The 15,686-nt window shown below is 47.9% G+C and overlaps 1 protein-coding gene across 1 annotated transcript in view; it reads right to left on the reverse strand.

The window, feature by feature from the left end:
* Positions 1-15,686, reverse strand: part of Slc25a48 (solute carrier family 25 member 48) — a 35,593-nt gene that overhangs the window by 3,291 nt on the left and 16,616 nt on the right. Inside the window, exons 5-6 of the mRNA XM_075969478.1 lie at positions 9,886-10,143; positions 8,006-8,139 (exon numbers count right to left, since the gene is read on the reverse strand). Coding sequence (XP_075825593.1) covers positions 8,006-8,139; positions 9,886-10,143 — 392 coding nt within the window. The remainder of the gene's footprint in view (positions 1-8,005; positions 8,140-9,885; positions 10,144-15,686) is intronic.

Consider the following 15,686-nt stretch of genomic DNA (forward strand, 5'->3'; position numbering starts at 1 on the left):
TGAGTTACGAAGACCAGATCAACCTTTCTCCAGGGCCACGAGCCCTTTCTGAGTTCTTATTATAACCGAGTTCCCTTCCATGGGAACATAGGGGTGGGCATGCAGACCGAGTATGCAGGAAGTTATTCTCCAGCGAGCAGAGCCCACGTCATGGGGACTGCAGTTGCTATTGGTCTTAGATGAAGGCACTCTTCCCACTTGTGGTTACAAAGTTAAAGACAACCTATGGGGTTTGTTTGTGCAATACTGTTCTACCAATATGAAATACCCACACACGTGAGCACACACAGACATCCACTCGCTCGCGTGTTTGCAAGCGTGCTGTGCATTTGGGGGGTTATATCACAAGAGACCCATATGGGTAGCTGTTTCGGAAAGGATGGGGTGACAGGCAGGACACTAAAGAATGGGTCCTGGTGTCTGGAAGCGTCCTGCTCTCACAGATCACCGACCTTTTCATCAGCTAGTACACGGTTACCCCTGGTCACAGGGCTGGTGGAGTGGTTCAGCCCCTGAGCACTGTGCTGAAGCCCAATTCTCGGCACCACAAAAAGCAAATAAAACCCATCTCTGAATAAGCACTGCAGACAGACACTGCTGAAGCCGAGAAAGCAACTGCCCAGTCTTGCTGTTCTCAAGTCTTTGTTTCTACGGAGCATAGCAATGGGGTAGGGGAAGTGATATCAGCAATTTGTTTGCCTCTACAGATTTCTCTTTAATTATCTCAAAATCTCAAAATAAATCTCAAATAAAAAGATAGCCTCCTAAATGAATCTCTTTGGGCCCTGTAACTGCTGGTGAAAACACAAGATATTTGTCTTCTGAAAAACAAACAAAACAAAAACCAAAGCTGGGCAAGGTAGCACACACCTTTAATCCCAGCACTTGGGAGGCAGAGGCAGGTGGATCCCTGTGAGTTCAAGGCCAGCCTGGTCTACAAAGCAAGTTCCAGGACAGCCAAGGCTGTTACACAGAGAAACCCTGCCTCTAAAAATAAACAAACAAAAATTAAGTTTGTGCCTGAGTGGTACCCTCTGTCAGTGGCTTCTGTTAAATAAAACAAGAATTAAAATAATGATGACAACAAAGCTCTGGATGTATCCATCCTTAAAGACAGAAGAGTTCTTCTAAACCGCATCCTGGACAGATGCCAATGCCCGGCCTTCCCACGTATATGCTGGGTGCCAGCAGTGTTTTAATTGGTGGGAAGTGCCTGGGGGGGGTGTGCAGCATTCCAGCTGTGGTCTGCTCAGGGCCCAGGCTGCCCCCTCCTCTTGACTCTGGTATTTCAATGCATGCATCCTGGTCCACTGCCAGATCTGTCCGAGTAGGGTTTCCCTCTTTACTTACTGCTCTGTTCCTGACTCCTAAAATTGCACCTGACCTAACCCAGTCTTCTATAATTAGGCAAATTAACAGTAGACTTGTGAAAAGGAAACCCTCAGGCATTTTCTCCAGGACAGTTTGCCAAATTTGATTGGCAACTAACTCTTTACAGCTAAGAGCTGGATGTGATGTTGATTCTGACAGCCCTGCCTTTAATGTTGGTCTCCCTCTAGATGGTGGGGTGTCCCCCCGATCCTGCATCCTTTTATACAGCATGCTAACTCACCTCTGGCTCAGTCAAAGTTCTGGATCTTTCCTTGATCAAAGGAGGAGACAGAACAGGCAACTTCTCTAAGAGAGAGAAGGCAGTAGAGAAAACTCTATGGCCCATGGTGCTGTGTGAGAAGCATATGCAGTAGCCACTGGGAAAAGGTGTGCCAGGCATGGAGGGATGGGCAGAATTAACTGGCAGGGTTTGGGGGAGAAGCAATACATGGGCACAGACACAGGCCCTGTGGGAGCATGCATTAATCAAACTACCTCAGGAAAAACAGCGTTTGGGAGCTTCAGGGTGAGGTTTGGGCTAGCAGCTGCCTCTGTGTCCTCATGAAGGAGAAAGAATAGGCCAAAAAAAATTCCAAGCAGAAAAGAGGAAGAACGTTGAAAATTCACAAATGGGGTGAAAGGTTACCTGGAAACAGTGGAGAAAAAGACAGAACAAGAACCAGAAAAGGAACTTTAGTCTTGCAGCTCCATGACAGGGGCAGTGAAGCAGTAGGTACATTCGAAAGGTGAGTGAGGTGAGGGGCAGGCCGACCTCCTGGGAGCATGCCTCTGCGTACACAAGCCTCAAACCCAGCTGCAGGTTTGGGCAAGGCAGTGGTTCCTCTGGTCAGCTGTGGAGAGAAATTCCATTTCTGACATGGTAATATAGCTCAAAGGGCAGTGGCTGGGTATTACTTGAGAAGACTACTGTTTAAAAACTGAACCAGCAAGGTTAGAGAGCCAAGCTGAGCTAGCTCAGTGGGTAAGAGCATTTGCTGCTCTTCCAGAAGACCAGAGTTCAATTCCCAGCACCCTCGTCAAGTGGTTCCCAACTCCCTGTAACTCCAGCTCCAGGGTATCAAATAACCCCCTCCTAGACTCCAGAGGCACCAGCCCTCAAATGTGCCCCCAGCCCCGCCTGTACACACAGTGAAAACAGAAACTGACCTAGCCCTGGGGCCTGCAATAAAGGGACATTCACAGGGCAGGGAGCCTCAGTTGGTTCTGCCAGGTCTCGGTGCTGTGCTTGCTTCCTATGCTGCCGACATACAGAGGAGATCCCCTTGCTAGACTATAGCTACCCCATGGTACAGTCTAGAGAGTTTCAGAGGAGTGAGACAATCTGCCTAGTCCACAGACTGCAAAGTAAAATACAGCCAGCAGTTAAAGATGGTGCACAAAAACTGGTTAATTAATTTAATAAATAAGTAAATAATAGCAAAATGAAGGCGGCACTGGTGGACAAGGGCACTTGTCCAACACAAAGTAAGCAACAATACAAACCACAGGCCAGACAAGAGGTCACAAGTTCAGATGGCCCTCACTTCCATGCACAAAACTGTAATTTCCAGTGTCTGGAGACCACTGAGGCAGCACTGCAGAAGACACATGCAGGGATACTGCACACAGCACTGCAGAAGACACATGCAGGGATACTGCACACAGCACTGCAGAAGACACATGCAGGGATACTGCACACAGCACTGCAGAAGACACGTGCAGGGATACTGCACACAGCACTGCAGAAGACACGTGCAGGGATACTGCACACAGCACTGCAGAAGACACGTGCAGGGATACTGCACACAGCACTGCAGAAGACACATGCAGGGATACTGCACACAGCACTGCAGAAGACACGTGCAGGGATACTGCACACAGCACTGCAGAAGACACATGCAGGGATACTGCACACAGCACTGCAGAAGACACATGCAGGGATACTGCACACAGCACTGCAGAAGACACATGCAGGGATACTGCACACAGCACTGCAGAAGACACATGCAGGGATACTGCACACAGCACTGCAGAAGACACATGCAGGGATACTGCACACAGCACTGCAGAAGACACATGCAGGGAACTGCACACAGCACTGCAGAAGACACGTGCAGGGATACTGCACACAGCACTGCAGAAGACACATGCAGGGATACTGCACACAGCACTGCAGAAGACACGCAGGACCACTGCACACAGCACTGCAGAAGACACATGCAGGGATACTGCACACAGCACTGCAGAAGACACATGCAGGGATACTGCACACAGCACTGCAGAAGACACATGCAGGGATACTGCACACAGCACTGCAGAAGACACGCAGGACCACTGCACACAGCACTGCAGAAGACACGCAGGACCACTGCACACAGCACTGCAGAAGACACGCAGGACCACTGCACACAGCACTGCAGAAGACACGTGCAGGGATACTGCACACAGCACTGCAGAAGACACATGCAGGGATACTGCACACAGCACTGCAGAAGACACATGCAGGGATACTGCACACAGCACTGCAGAAGACACATGCAGGGATACTGCACACAGCACTGCAGAAGACACATGCAGGGATACTGCACACAGCACTGCAGAAGACACATGCAGGGATACTGCACACAGCACTGCAGAAGACACATGCAGGGATACTGCACACAGCACTGCAGAAAACACATGCAGGGATACTGCACACAGCACTGCAGAAGACACATGCAGGGATACTGCACACAGCACTGCAGAAGACACACAGGACCACTGCACACAGCACTGCAGAAAACACATGCAGGGATACTGCACACAGCACTGCAGAAGACACATGCAGGGATACTGCACACAGCACTGCAGAAGACACATGCAGGAATACTACACACAGCACTGCAGAAGACACATGCAGGAATACTGCACACAGCACTGCAGAAGACACATGCAGGAATACTGCACACAGCACTGCAGAAGACACATGCAGGAATACTGCACACAGCACTGCAGAAGACACATGCAGGGATACTGCACACAGCACTGCAGAAGACACATGCAGGGATACTGCACACAGCACTGCAGAAGACACATGCAGGGATACTGCACACAGCACTGCAGAAGACACATGCAGGGATACTGCACACAGCACTGCAGAAGACACATGCAGGAATACTACACACAGCACTGCAGAAGACACATGCAGGACCACTGCACACAGCACTGCAGAAGACACGCAGGACCACTGCACACAGCACTGCAGAAGACACATGCAGGAATACTGCACACAGCACTGCAGAAGACACATGCAGGGATACTGCACACAGCACTGCAGAAGACACATGCAGGAATACTGCACACAGCACTGCAGAAGACACATGCAGGGATACTGCACACAGCACTGCAGAAGACACATGCAGGGATACTGCACACAGCACTGCAGAAGACACATGCAGGAATACTACACACAGCACTGCAGAAGACACATGCAGGGATACTGCACACAGCACTGCAGAAGACACATGCAGGGATACTGCACACAGCACTGCAGAAGACACATTCAGGGCCACTGCACACAGCACTGCAGAAGACACATGCAGGAATACTGCACACAGCACTGCAGAAGACACGCAGGACCACTGCACACAGCACTGCAGAAGACACGCAGGACCACTGCACACAGCGCTGCAGAAGACACACAGGACTCCTCACACACAGTGCTGCAGAAGACACACAGGACTCCTCACACACAGTGCTGCAGAAGACACACAGGACTCCTCACACACAGTGCTGCAGAAGACACACAGGACTCCTCACACACAGTGCTGCAGAAGACACACAGGACTCCTCACACACAGAGCTGCAGAAGACACACAGGACTCCTCACACACAGAGCTGCAGAAGACACACGCAGGAATAGTGCACACAGAGGAGGATAAAAGTCTCAATGCTGAGAGCAGTGGGAAGAATAAATGACACAGAAGAAAAAGATGAAGAACGGAAAGCTAGGAAAAAATCCATTGTGTCCAACACAGTAAACTAGCAAACCTCCATAACTAATAGGGGAGACAGACAACACAGACAATAGCTCCAACCAATCAGAAAAATAAAAATAAAATGGCAGGAATTAATAAACTTTTCTCAATATTATCCTTAAATGTAAGTGCCATTATCTCAGGAATAGACAGATTCAGACTGGCTGACTGGATTTAAAGATTAGCCCAGCTGTCTGTTGCCTGCAAGAAACACAAGCTACCGCTACATACACCCAGGATTTAAAGGGGAAGACAACCTATCAAGAGAATGGAAGAAGAGAACAACCTGGCATAGCTATACTGATATCTCATCAAGTAGACATCAAACCGAAATTAGAAGAGATAAGAAGGCCACTACATATGAAGAAGGGGAACAGCTCATCAAGAAGAGACAGCAATTGTAAATATACATGCACCAAATGGTAGACATCTGATTTCTAAAATAGACATTAAAGGGCATAAGAGGTCTGCTATAATATCTGGGTGACTTAACCATCCCATTCTCATCTAAAGATGGACCCTCAACCTGAAAGTAAACAAACGAAAAAGGTTCAATCTTAAATTACACGAGGGATTAAATGGACTTAACAAATACCAATGAAATATCCCACCCAACAGATACAGAATAGATATTCATCTGAACAGCCCAAGGAACCTGCCCTAAAATAGGCCACATTCTAGGACACAAATTAAATCTTGGCACATACAAAAACATAAAAATAATTTCTTGTTTCTTATCAAATCTTAGTGGAATAAAGCTAAAACTCAATAACAAGATAAATTGTAGATACTGTGAAAACACATGGAGGTCAAACAATGCACTCATCGATAATTCTTAAAGGTCCCTCGAAGACATAAGGGAGAAAATTGAAGAATTCCTAGAGCTGGATGAAAATGAAGACATCAATAGCTATGAAAGCTTCAAACACAGCCCAGAGAGATTGTCAGGAAATAGCCCAATGGCGCATTTCAAAGTCTTAGAAAAACAAGAAGCTGCCAAACCCCAAGCAGTGGGTGGGTTAAAAATCATTAAGATCGGGGCAGAAATGAGTGAAATGGAAAATTTAAAAAACATGCGTAGAGTCAATGGAAGAGCTGGTTCTCTGAAAAAATAAGCAAGATTGACAATCCCTGGCCAAACTGAGAGAGAGAGAGAGAGAGAGAGAGAGAGAGAGAGAGAGAGAGAGAGAGACCTAGCATTAAAACTTAGAGATGAGAAGGCTGAGATTGCCACAGGCTCTGGTGACAGTCAGGCATTCCCTGGGGAACACTTAGAACACCCATGCTCCAAACAACTGGGAAGTCTGGAAGAAATGGATGAGGCCCTAGGCACATGTGGCCTACTAAATTAGTTCAAGAGTATATAAACAATTTAAAAGATGTAGGAAAATCAATGTGATAAAGCTGTAATAAAGTCTCCATCAAAGGAAAGTCCAGACCTGGATGGATTCACTGCTGAATTAAATTATTTAAAAAAGAGCTGAAACTCATGCTCCAGAAACTTCCATAAAATAGAAAAGCCAGAAACACCACCAAACTCATTCTACAAAACCAGTACGAGCCGGGCGGTGGTGGTACATGCCTTTAATCCCAGCACTTGGGAGGCAGAGGCAGGCGAATCTCTGTGAGTTCGAGACCAGCCTGGTCTACAAGAGCTAGTTCCAGGACAGGAACCAAAAAAAAAGCTACGGAGAAACCCTGTCTCGAAAATCCAAAAAAATCACAAAAAACCAAAAAACAAAAAACAAACAAAAAACCAGTACGACCCTGATACCAGAAGTAGAAAAAGACAACAAAAGGGAAATTATAGACCAATCTTCCCAATGAGCATAGATACAAAAGTTCTCAATAAAACCTCACAAGCCTAATTAAAGAACACAATGAGAAGCCCATACACCATGATGAGGGTGCTTCCATTCCACGGACAGCTTGACTAAACATATGCAAATTAGTATAAATAGACAGAAATCACATGACCATCTCAATAGCTACAGGATAGGCCTTTGACAACATTGAACATGTTTATGACAACAGCCTTGAAGAAGCTGAGACTGGAAGGAACACACGTCAGCACACCAAGGGCTGAATGACAATTCAAGTCATGCTAACTGCAGCAAACTGAAAACTTTCCTCTGAAATCTCAAAAGAGACTAGTGTATCCACTCTCTCATCTTCTGTCCAAAGTGGCGCTTGAAATCTGAGTTGGGAAGTATGACAATTCAAGGGAATTCAGGAATTCAAGGGAATTCAAGTAGAAAAGGAAGAATTCAAGTCACCCCTGTTTGCAGATAGCACAGCCTCATTTTTAAAAGTCTAAGGACTCCCAAACACTCAGACTTGATCCACAGTTTCAGTAAAGTAGCAGGGGACAGAACCAACTTATAAAATCTAATTTTCCATACACTAGTAACAAACTTGCTGAGAAAGTAGTCAGGAGGCAGAAAAAAAAAAAAGGTCCCATCCCCACTGCTTCATAAAACAGAAAATATCCAGGAATAAACTTCAGGACAGGCTGGCAGTCTCCAACATCTGCTCTCCCAAACCCCGACCTCACCCTCAGCACGTGTCCCAACCCTCTGCCAGGCTGTGGCTGACCCAGGGGGCTGTGTGCAGCTCACCTTCAAGCCTTCCTGCCGGTAACTCTGGGAGATACAGTCCAGGACTCCACTGTATTTGTTTAAATAGACCCCATCAGCCTGGAGCCGACTTTTCACAACATCCATCGGAGTTGCTGTCCCCCAGGAAATTGCCCCTGTAAAGTCCGAGAAAACAAGCTGTCTGTCTGGGGTCCTCAAGGCATGACTCCCTGAGGACGCTGTCCTTCAGAAACCCTGTAAGTGGCGGGGGATATGGGCTGGGAAGGGGACTTCTGGTCCTCTCCCTCTACCCACTCTTGGCCTAGCAGAAGCCTCCTGCACCAGCTCTGCAGATTGGGGCTGAAGCGCTGTATTTATGAGGTGGTTCTGAGGACCTGGTGAAGTGATGCCTGTGGGAGCCTGGAGGATGAGACCAGGCCCCAGGGAGGCTCCACACATGGTGACATTTATCAGTGGGACAGCAATGGCTTCACAGAACTCTGTAGTAAGCACTGAGCACTCTGGGTGAGACCTGTGGCTACAGCCTTGCAGCTACCCAGAGGCAGGGTTTAATTTGAATCTGGGAGACCAAACAAAGCCTGTCACACAACCTCTCACTGAGAAGGACCAGCCTGCAGGCATAGTCTTTTTTTATATAAAAGCTTTCCTAAATCTGTGGCCATAGATCTGAGGGGTCACATATAAGGGTTATCCTCACGGAATCAGCCGAAAAGTTCCAGTTTAAGCATTAGTGTGCCTTTAAAAGATTAGGAAAACTGGGGTAGTTTTTTGTTTGTTTGCTTTGTTTTGCTAACACAGAAATTGGCACATTATTGGCTGGCGAGAGACAACACCCAATGTCAAAGTCCAGGGCAGCTGGCTTGCTAGGTTTGGTAACTAGTGCCCAGCAGCTCTCCAATGAGACATCCTGGACTCTCTGCCCATGCAGGCCTCCAGTGCCCAGCTTTCTGCCATGGCCTTTGGAAGCCTGTCTTGATGTTCATTCTCTCCTGCCCATGCAGGCCTCCAGTGCCCAGCTTTCTGCCATGGCCTTTGGAAGCCTGTCTCCTGCCCTTGCCAGGGATCCTAGCTGCTTCCCTTTGTGTGTCTGGGACACTCGTCCCTCAGTCACTGTGAGGTTGTCATGAAATGAGGTCAGCAGGCCCTTGGCACCAACTCTCACACAAATGAGAACAGATGGGAACTTGAGGTCTGTTCCTGGGAGCAGGTCCAGGGATGGACCTCGGGCACACGGGGGTATTGGCACACGCCATTGTTGTATGGTCTAGGCATGGGCTCTGTGTGTGATTGCTATGAGTTTAAAACGCAGATATCTCTGAGGAGGAGGAGGACGAGGGAAGGAAGAGGAGGGGGAGCAGAAGAGAAAGATGTCTGAGAGGTAGTGGAGAGTCAGATCAAAGCTGGCACGGTAAAGCACTCAACGCCGGCTGACTTTCCCTCTGAATGACCTGCGGCCGTGGTGCAGGGTAGGACAGTAACAAGTCCATGGTGACAAAACGAGCCAGCATGGCTACACTTGAATCTTCCTGCCTGCAGAGCCAGTCTGCACTGGCTTCATGGCTCCACACGCCCCTCACACCTAACAAAGTCTGACGCTCAGTGACAGTGAACCGCAAGAGTAGCTGTCACCAAGGCTCAGCAGTGCCTACCACGGAGAACAAACTCAGAGTGAACCCAATCCTCAGAGCCCAGTGAATTCACCCAGGACTCACAGCCCTGGAAGGAAGGACACGAGAGGTCAAAGGGCTGTTACCCCTAGGGATACAGCACAGAGTATGTGAAATGAAGGGTCCTGAAGGTACCTCAGAGCTGGGAAGGTTGTGGGGGACTCCTCTGCACTTTACCACTACCGTGACAGGCCCGGGACCCAGGGATGGGACTCCCACTGCTGCTGTCCTTACCTGCAATGCCACCTGCCAGCCACACCGCATAGGGGCTGGGCCCTGTGCAGGACTCAGGCGTGATCCATTCACTCAGGAACACATAGGGAATAAAGTAAAGGCAATATCCGGGGACGTCCCTCAGCAGCATGGCACTGGATCCCCGGTACAGACCCGCCAGGCCCTCCGTCCGCACAATAGTTGCAATGCAGTGTATTGGTCCCTGGTACGCTGCCTGCTCCCCTAGGGCCACTGCCCTGGGCTTCAATCCATGGTTGGCTGAGAAGACAGGAAGGAGATGGTGGCAAGTGACCAGGCAGGTAAGAGACTGGCCAGCCCCTGACATCACAGCCAGTTCATCCCTTGACAGTATCCAATCACACAACTCATTTGTTTTTACTAAGGTATCTGTCACCTTTGGCAGCGGACACCAGAGTTTTGAGATGCCAACCAGGAGCCTTGGCAACATGTACACCAGATTGGAGACACTCCCAGCCAAGCTGCTGGGAATCCCGGAGCCTTCTGGTCAACCATCACTTTGCATGTCTGAGCAGCTGTGATTGTAGAAGAAGCCTGCACTCATTTAAGATGGTCAAGTCAAGCTCACATTTGATGGGGAATTGATATTCATATTCTCTCTTTCTCCTTCCCTCCCTCCCTCCACCTGTCTCTCCCAACACCGTGTGTGTATGTGTGTGTGTGTGTGTGTGTGTGTGAATGCCTGTACTCTGTGTGGTAAAATAAATGTGACTTGAAGCCAGGGCTGCCCTGGATGCAAATCCTCCTCCACCATTTACAAATGTCAGCATTTTCTGCCTTTGTTTTCTAATCCTTAAAAGACTGGCAGGCTGCTAATGTGGGATTCCCCTCTGTATGCTGTGGATATCACTGGTTGATAAGGGAACTGCTTTGGGCCTATAGCAGAGCTATAGGGGAGCAGAGCTAGGTGGGGAAAACTGGACTGAATGCTGGGAGAAAGAAGAGTCAAGTCAAGGGAGAAGCCATGGAGCCTCTGCTAAGGAATGATATGCTGAAACTTTGCTGGTAGGCCACAACCTGGTGGTGATGCACAGATTAGTGGAGATGGGTTAAATTAATATGTAAGAGTTAGCCAATAGGAAGCAAGAGCTAATGGGGCAAGCAGTGATTTAAATAATATGGTTTCTGTGTGGTTATTTTGGGGCTGAGCAGCCAGGAACCAACAAGCGGCCTTTCCCACTACAGGTTGCTGTCATGGATACAAGTCAGGCAGCAGGCCAGGTCCTCGGTGTGATGGACGGATTAGTGTTGGGTCCAATAAGTTAGCAAATGATGGTAAGAGGACCCACTGTCTGGCTAGCAGACAGGTATGTAAATGATGGTCAGTGAGAGGACCCACTGGCTGGCTAGAGGGTGGCATGTTCTGACTCATGCCAGCTGTGGCCTGGCTGTGCCCTAAAACAGCTGTAAGGCAGCATCAGTGGACCTCAAAGTCCAGGGCCCAGCACTCTGTGTCCTTGTGTAGCAGGTCCCAGACCTTAGCATGTCTGACTCTATGATAGAAGTATCATTCAGGCCATAAAACTCAGCAGCACATAGACAGCACCACCTGCTAAAATGAGAACAAAGACCTCACCCATCAAAGTTCTGGGAAAGTCTCTAAACGTACTAACCTTGCTTTTCGGCTTCTGCAGTTCTACTTTTGGTTTATCTGTTCTTGTTAACTGAAGTGTGCCAACCCAGGATGCTGGGTAATATTATTTTAGGGTGTGTTGCTTTTGTTTATGCTGCATTTGCTTAACTCTGTGAAGCTGTGATTCTTTGCTCGTCTAAAACTCCTGATGGTCTAAACAAAGAGCTAAACGGCCAATAATGAGGCAGGAGCAAGGATAGGCAGGGCTGGCAGGCAGAGTATAAATAGAAGGAAAACTCTGGAAGAGAAAGAGGAGCCAGTGGCCAGCCACCCAGCTATACAGCAAGCCATGGTGAAAGAAGTAAAGAAAGGTACACAGAAATGAGAAAGATAAAAGCCCAGAGGCAAAAGGCAGTCAGGATAATTTAGGAAAAGTTGGCAAGAAACAAGTCAAGCTCAGGCCGGGCACTCAAAAGTAATAATAAGCCTCTGTGTTTGATTTATTTGGAAGCTGGGTGGTGGGCCCCTCAATAAGAGTTAAAAGAGTTAAAAAAAAAAAAAGGAAAACACCAGGATGTGGCTTTTGTGCTTCAGAGTGCATCCTGAGAAAGGTTCGGGGCTACACTGGGGATCCCAAATACCCAGTGCCATTACCAGCCCGCTAATAAAGACTTTCTATTGGCTTAAACCCATGTTCAAGCAGTCTTCTCTGGTGAGTCCCCCACAACACGTCAGGCTCAGGGATTATGCTGGCTGGCTGTGGTTTGCTCTCTCTGTAGCGTCTCTGTGCACAGCAGCAGAGCCTTGGTCTCTCGCCCAGCCAATCCTCCCAGGGACCACCTGATGCCCTTCTTTATGCTCATCTTCTCTGTTGTGACTCATGGTCAGAAGGCCTTCCAACACCGAGAAAGCGACTCTCCGTGTCCCATCTGAAGGCTCGGACTAACATGATGGGACCAGGGACACTCAGGAAAGCCAACCATGACCACAACACTGAGTCACTGGGCACGATTCCCTAATCCCAGCTCTGATTTGGTCTCACACATGCTATAAACAGGAAGTACATGCTGTAAACAGGAAGTGGCCTTTCATCCTGGGAGCTAACTCCCAAATCCCCAGACATTTCCATCTTTCTCCTATGAACATCCAGCCCCATGGCTGCGCAGTTCAACGAGGAGAGGGAAGGACACGAATTTTAACTCATCCCAGAATGCCACAAGATCAAGCGGAGGCAGCACTTGCCTGAGAAACATGCTTGAGCAAACTCCGACGTAAGCATTTCCACCTGTGTGGAGGAAGTAGGGTGAGGGAGAGAAAGGCCACCTTTGAGTTCTTTAGAATGAGAGCAGACACTGTGGCCTTTGGCAGGCCCCAGAGATCATCATACATTCTTTCCCGAAACTGGGACCATGCTACCGGTGTTATCCTGGGAAATTTGCCTTAGACCAAATAGGTGTCATTGTCTGGCTGTGTAAATGCTGGCTGGGCGGTCCCTCTCTAGCTAACACTGGCCTGAGCCAGGGGTCAAGGCTTCCCCAGATCGTTTTCTACAGGGTGGTTTCCAGGAGTTACTGATTGAAAGGCCATGTCCCGATAAGGATCTGCTAGTTTGGCAGTACAGATGTCGCAAAAACACTGATCCAACTGCCAACTAGCCCTGTCAATAAACCATTCTCGATCATCTCTCCTGAGTAAGCAATAAGAAATTTCCTTCACATTCTCCTAAGTTTACAACATAGGCAATCTAGCTTTTATTGGTTTATTATTACTCATCTATGGCTATTAAACCGATATAATAGCCAGCGAAATATGAAACCGATGATAGTAGACATGAAAACGCAGCTCTGCACCAACCCAGACTCATACTGTTCAAGCCTGTCAACTTGGCAGTGCTATAACAAAATACCTGTGGTAATCATCTTCTGAAGAGAAAAAGGTTTCTTTTGGCTCACAGTTCGAAGGGGGTGTTCTTCCAGTGATCAGGCAGAGCACCATGGTTACATAAGACGATTTCATGCAAGCACAGAATGTACATTGAGCATATCTGCCCCATGTCCTGCTGCTCACCCTCTCTCTCCTCTCTAACCCCATCGTTCCCCACTCAGCCTTCATGCTGTGTGCACATATGATTTTGCACACCTTTATAAAACAGGAGTACATGTGTACATGTGGTTGTGCGCGCCTCTATAATGTGAGATCCACAAATGATCTCCCTGGCTGCACAATTTTATTTTACGAACTAGTTCAGGGTGGACAGCATGCACCGAATGCCTAACCCTAAATACTTCTGAACGCAGGTCCTAAAGTTTGAGGTGTCATCTTGCCTCCCTTAGCGATTGGGTTCAAACTCTACATTGATTAGACCTCTATCTAATCTAGGATCTCTAGTGAAGCTGTCATTTGACCCCATGGTGTCCTTTACAGTATTTTTCCCCTCCAGGAAGGAATCTAATCTTTCCATCTATGACATTTCCACGGCCTTTAGCAGTTTTTTTATGACACCGACTTGCCGGTGGAAAACAGCCAGTCTCTTCTTGTTATAGAACATTCTCACTCCGGGCGTGTCTGAAGTACCCTTGTTCTTACACTGAAGCGGTCTGTTCCTCGTGTTTCTTCCCTGTTTGTCTTGCCTCCGTTTCCTGAGCCCCCAGTCTTTGCCGCCTACTTCTTTTTAATCAGTTTGTTTTTAAATTTACACTTAACAAAACACTTAGCCCTGAAGTGTATAGTTGGTGAGCGCTGCCGACAGCATGCACCTCTGTAACCACACCCACCACGAAAATCATTTCCTACACTGGCAGCAAAGGGCTGTGATCTCCACAGCTGCAAGGCTGTCCTGATACTCAAGGTCAAAGAACACCACCATACAATCAGGGAGGTGCTCGCTCACCGAGAAGCAAACCACCTTTGGGGCACTGGCTGTTTGGGGTACACCTCACAAGTTCAGCAGCACGCACAGTTCACGCTGGTGCCACAAAGCATGCCATCAGCTGCAGATACTACAATTCTAGGCCCACATAAAAATCTGTCACAGTTCGAACAGTCAAGACCTCAAGGGATGAAGACTTTGTACTGTACATGTCAACTCAGCAGCTATGGTAGGAACAAGAGAAAACTACGCCTGACACTAGACAGCTGCTGAGTAGGTTCTGGAATTTTCTTCCAGAAGACCACAGGAGTCCCCATCAGTATACCATGCAGCACCGTATGTTCTATGCCTGGGCCCAGAGGGTGTGATCTGGACTCCCATCCATAACTCTAGCAGGGGCTAACGTGACTGGTGAAGCCTAAATGGAAATGATTCTTATACACTGATTTGGGGGTAACCAGAGAGTGGTTCCTGCAAATGCGTGCACTTGAATTTCCCAGACTAGCTTGTCATTTGCCCAAGGAGGCTATGGAAAGTTACAGGATGGACCAGGGCTCAGCTCACTAAACCACTGATGCCCCACCAACACCCTGAACCTTCCAGCGTCGGTCCTGGGGAAGGAGTTGGGGCATATATGTGTGGAAGGATTGACAGTCAGCAATAATTTCTTCTAAAGTGAAGTATTTTTATTTCTCTAACTATAATTTTTATTGTATAATGAGGATATATATAAAACAACTTTTGATTATTTCTTGCCATGAATGCTTTGCCACCGAGACCACTGCCACTAAGGCCACTGGCCTCCCTAAAACAAAGGCATGTTACCTTCACTCTGGATCTCAGAAGGCCCATGTTTCCTTAGTGCCAATTCAAGTACTCTACACCAAGATGGACAGGATGTTTGCAATAAGGGAATGGGCGCTACCTTGAGCCTCACTTTGCCTTGGGATGGGAAGTGTCCCATCCCTTGTATAGATCTATAGGCCCCCTGCCTCATCAGCTTAGCCACATCATGACTCCTTTGACAGAAGACTGAGGCTGGTTCTATGGCTAACTGATTCTAACTGGTTCTGAAAGCGTTGGTGTCCTGTTAGCTGGCCTCACCTCTGACAAGTGTCTCCCTCTGTAGGATGCTTTTTTGGCGTTGGGGGCAGGGAGTAGAGGTCTGGATTTGATACTTCCATTTTCTGAGTATGTTGTCTAATCCTTTGTGCTGGTGAGATTTTTACTTCATTGTTATTGTTTGTTTGCCAGATTGACATAGGTTGAGGACATCTGGGAAGAGGGTTTTACCAATTGAGAAAATGACTCCATCAGACTGCCCTGTAGGCAAGCCTGCGG

Source organism: Microtus pennsylvanicus, chromosome 4, assembly GCF_037038515.1.
Source record: "Microtus pennsylvanicus isolate mMicPen1 chromosome 4, mMicPen1.hap1, whole genome shotgun sequence".
In the NCBI taxonomy this organism is placed as follows: Eukaryota; Metazoa; Chordata; class Mammalia; order Rodentia; family Cricetidae; genus Microtus; species Microtus pennsylvanicus.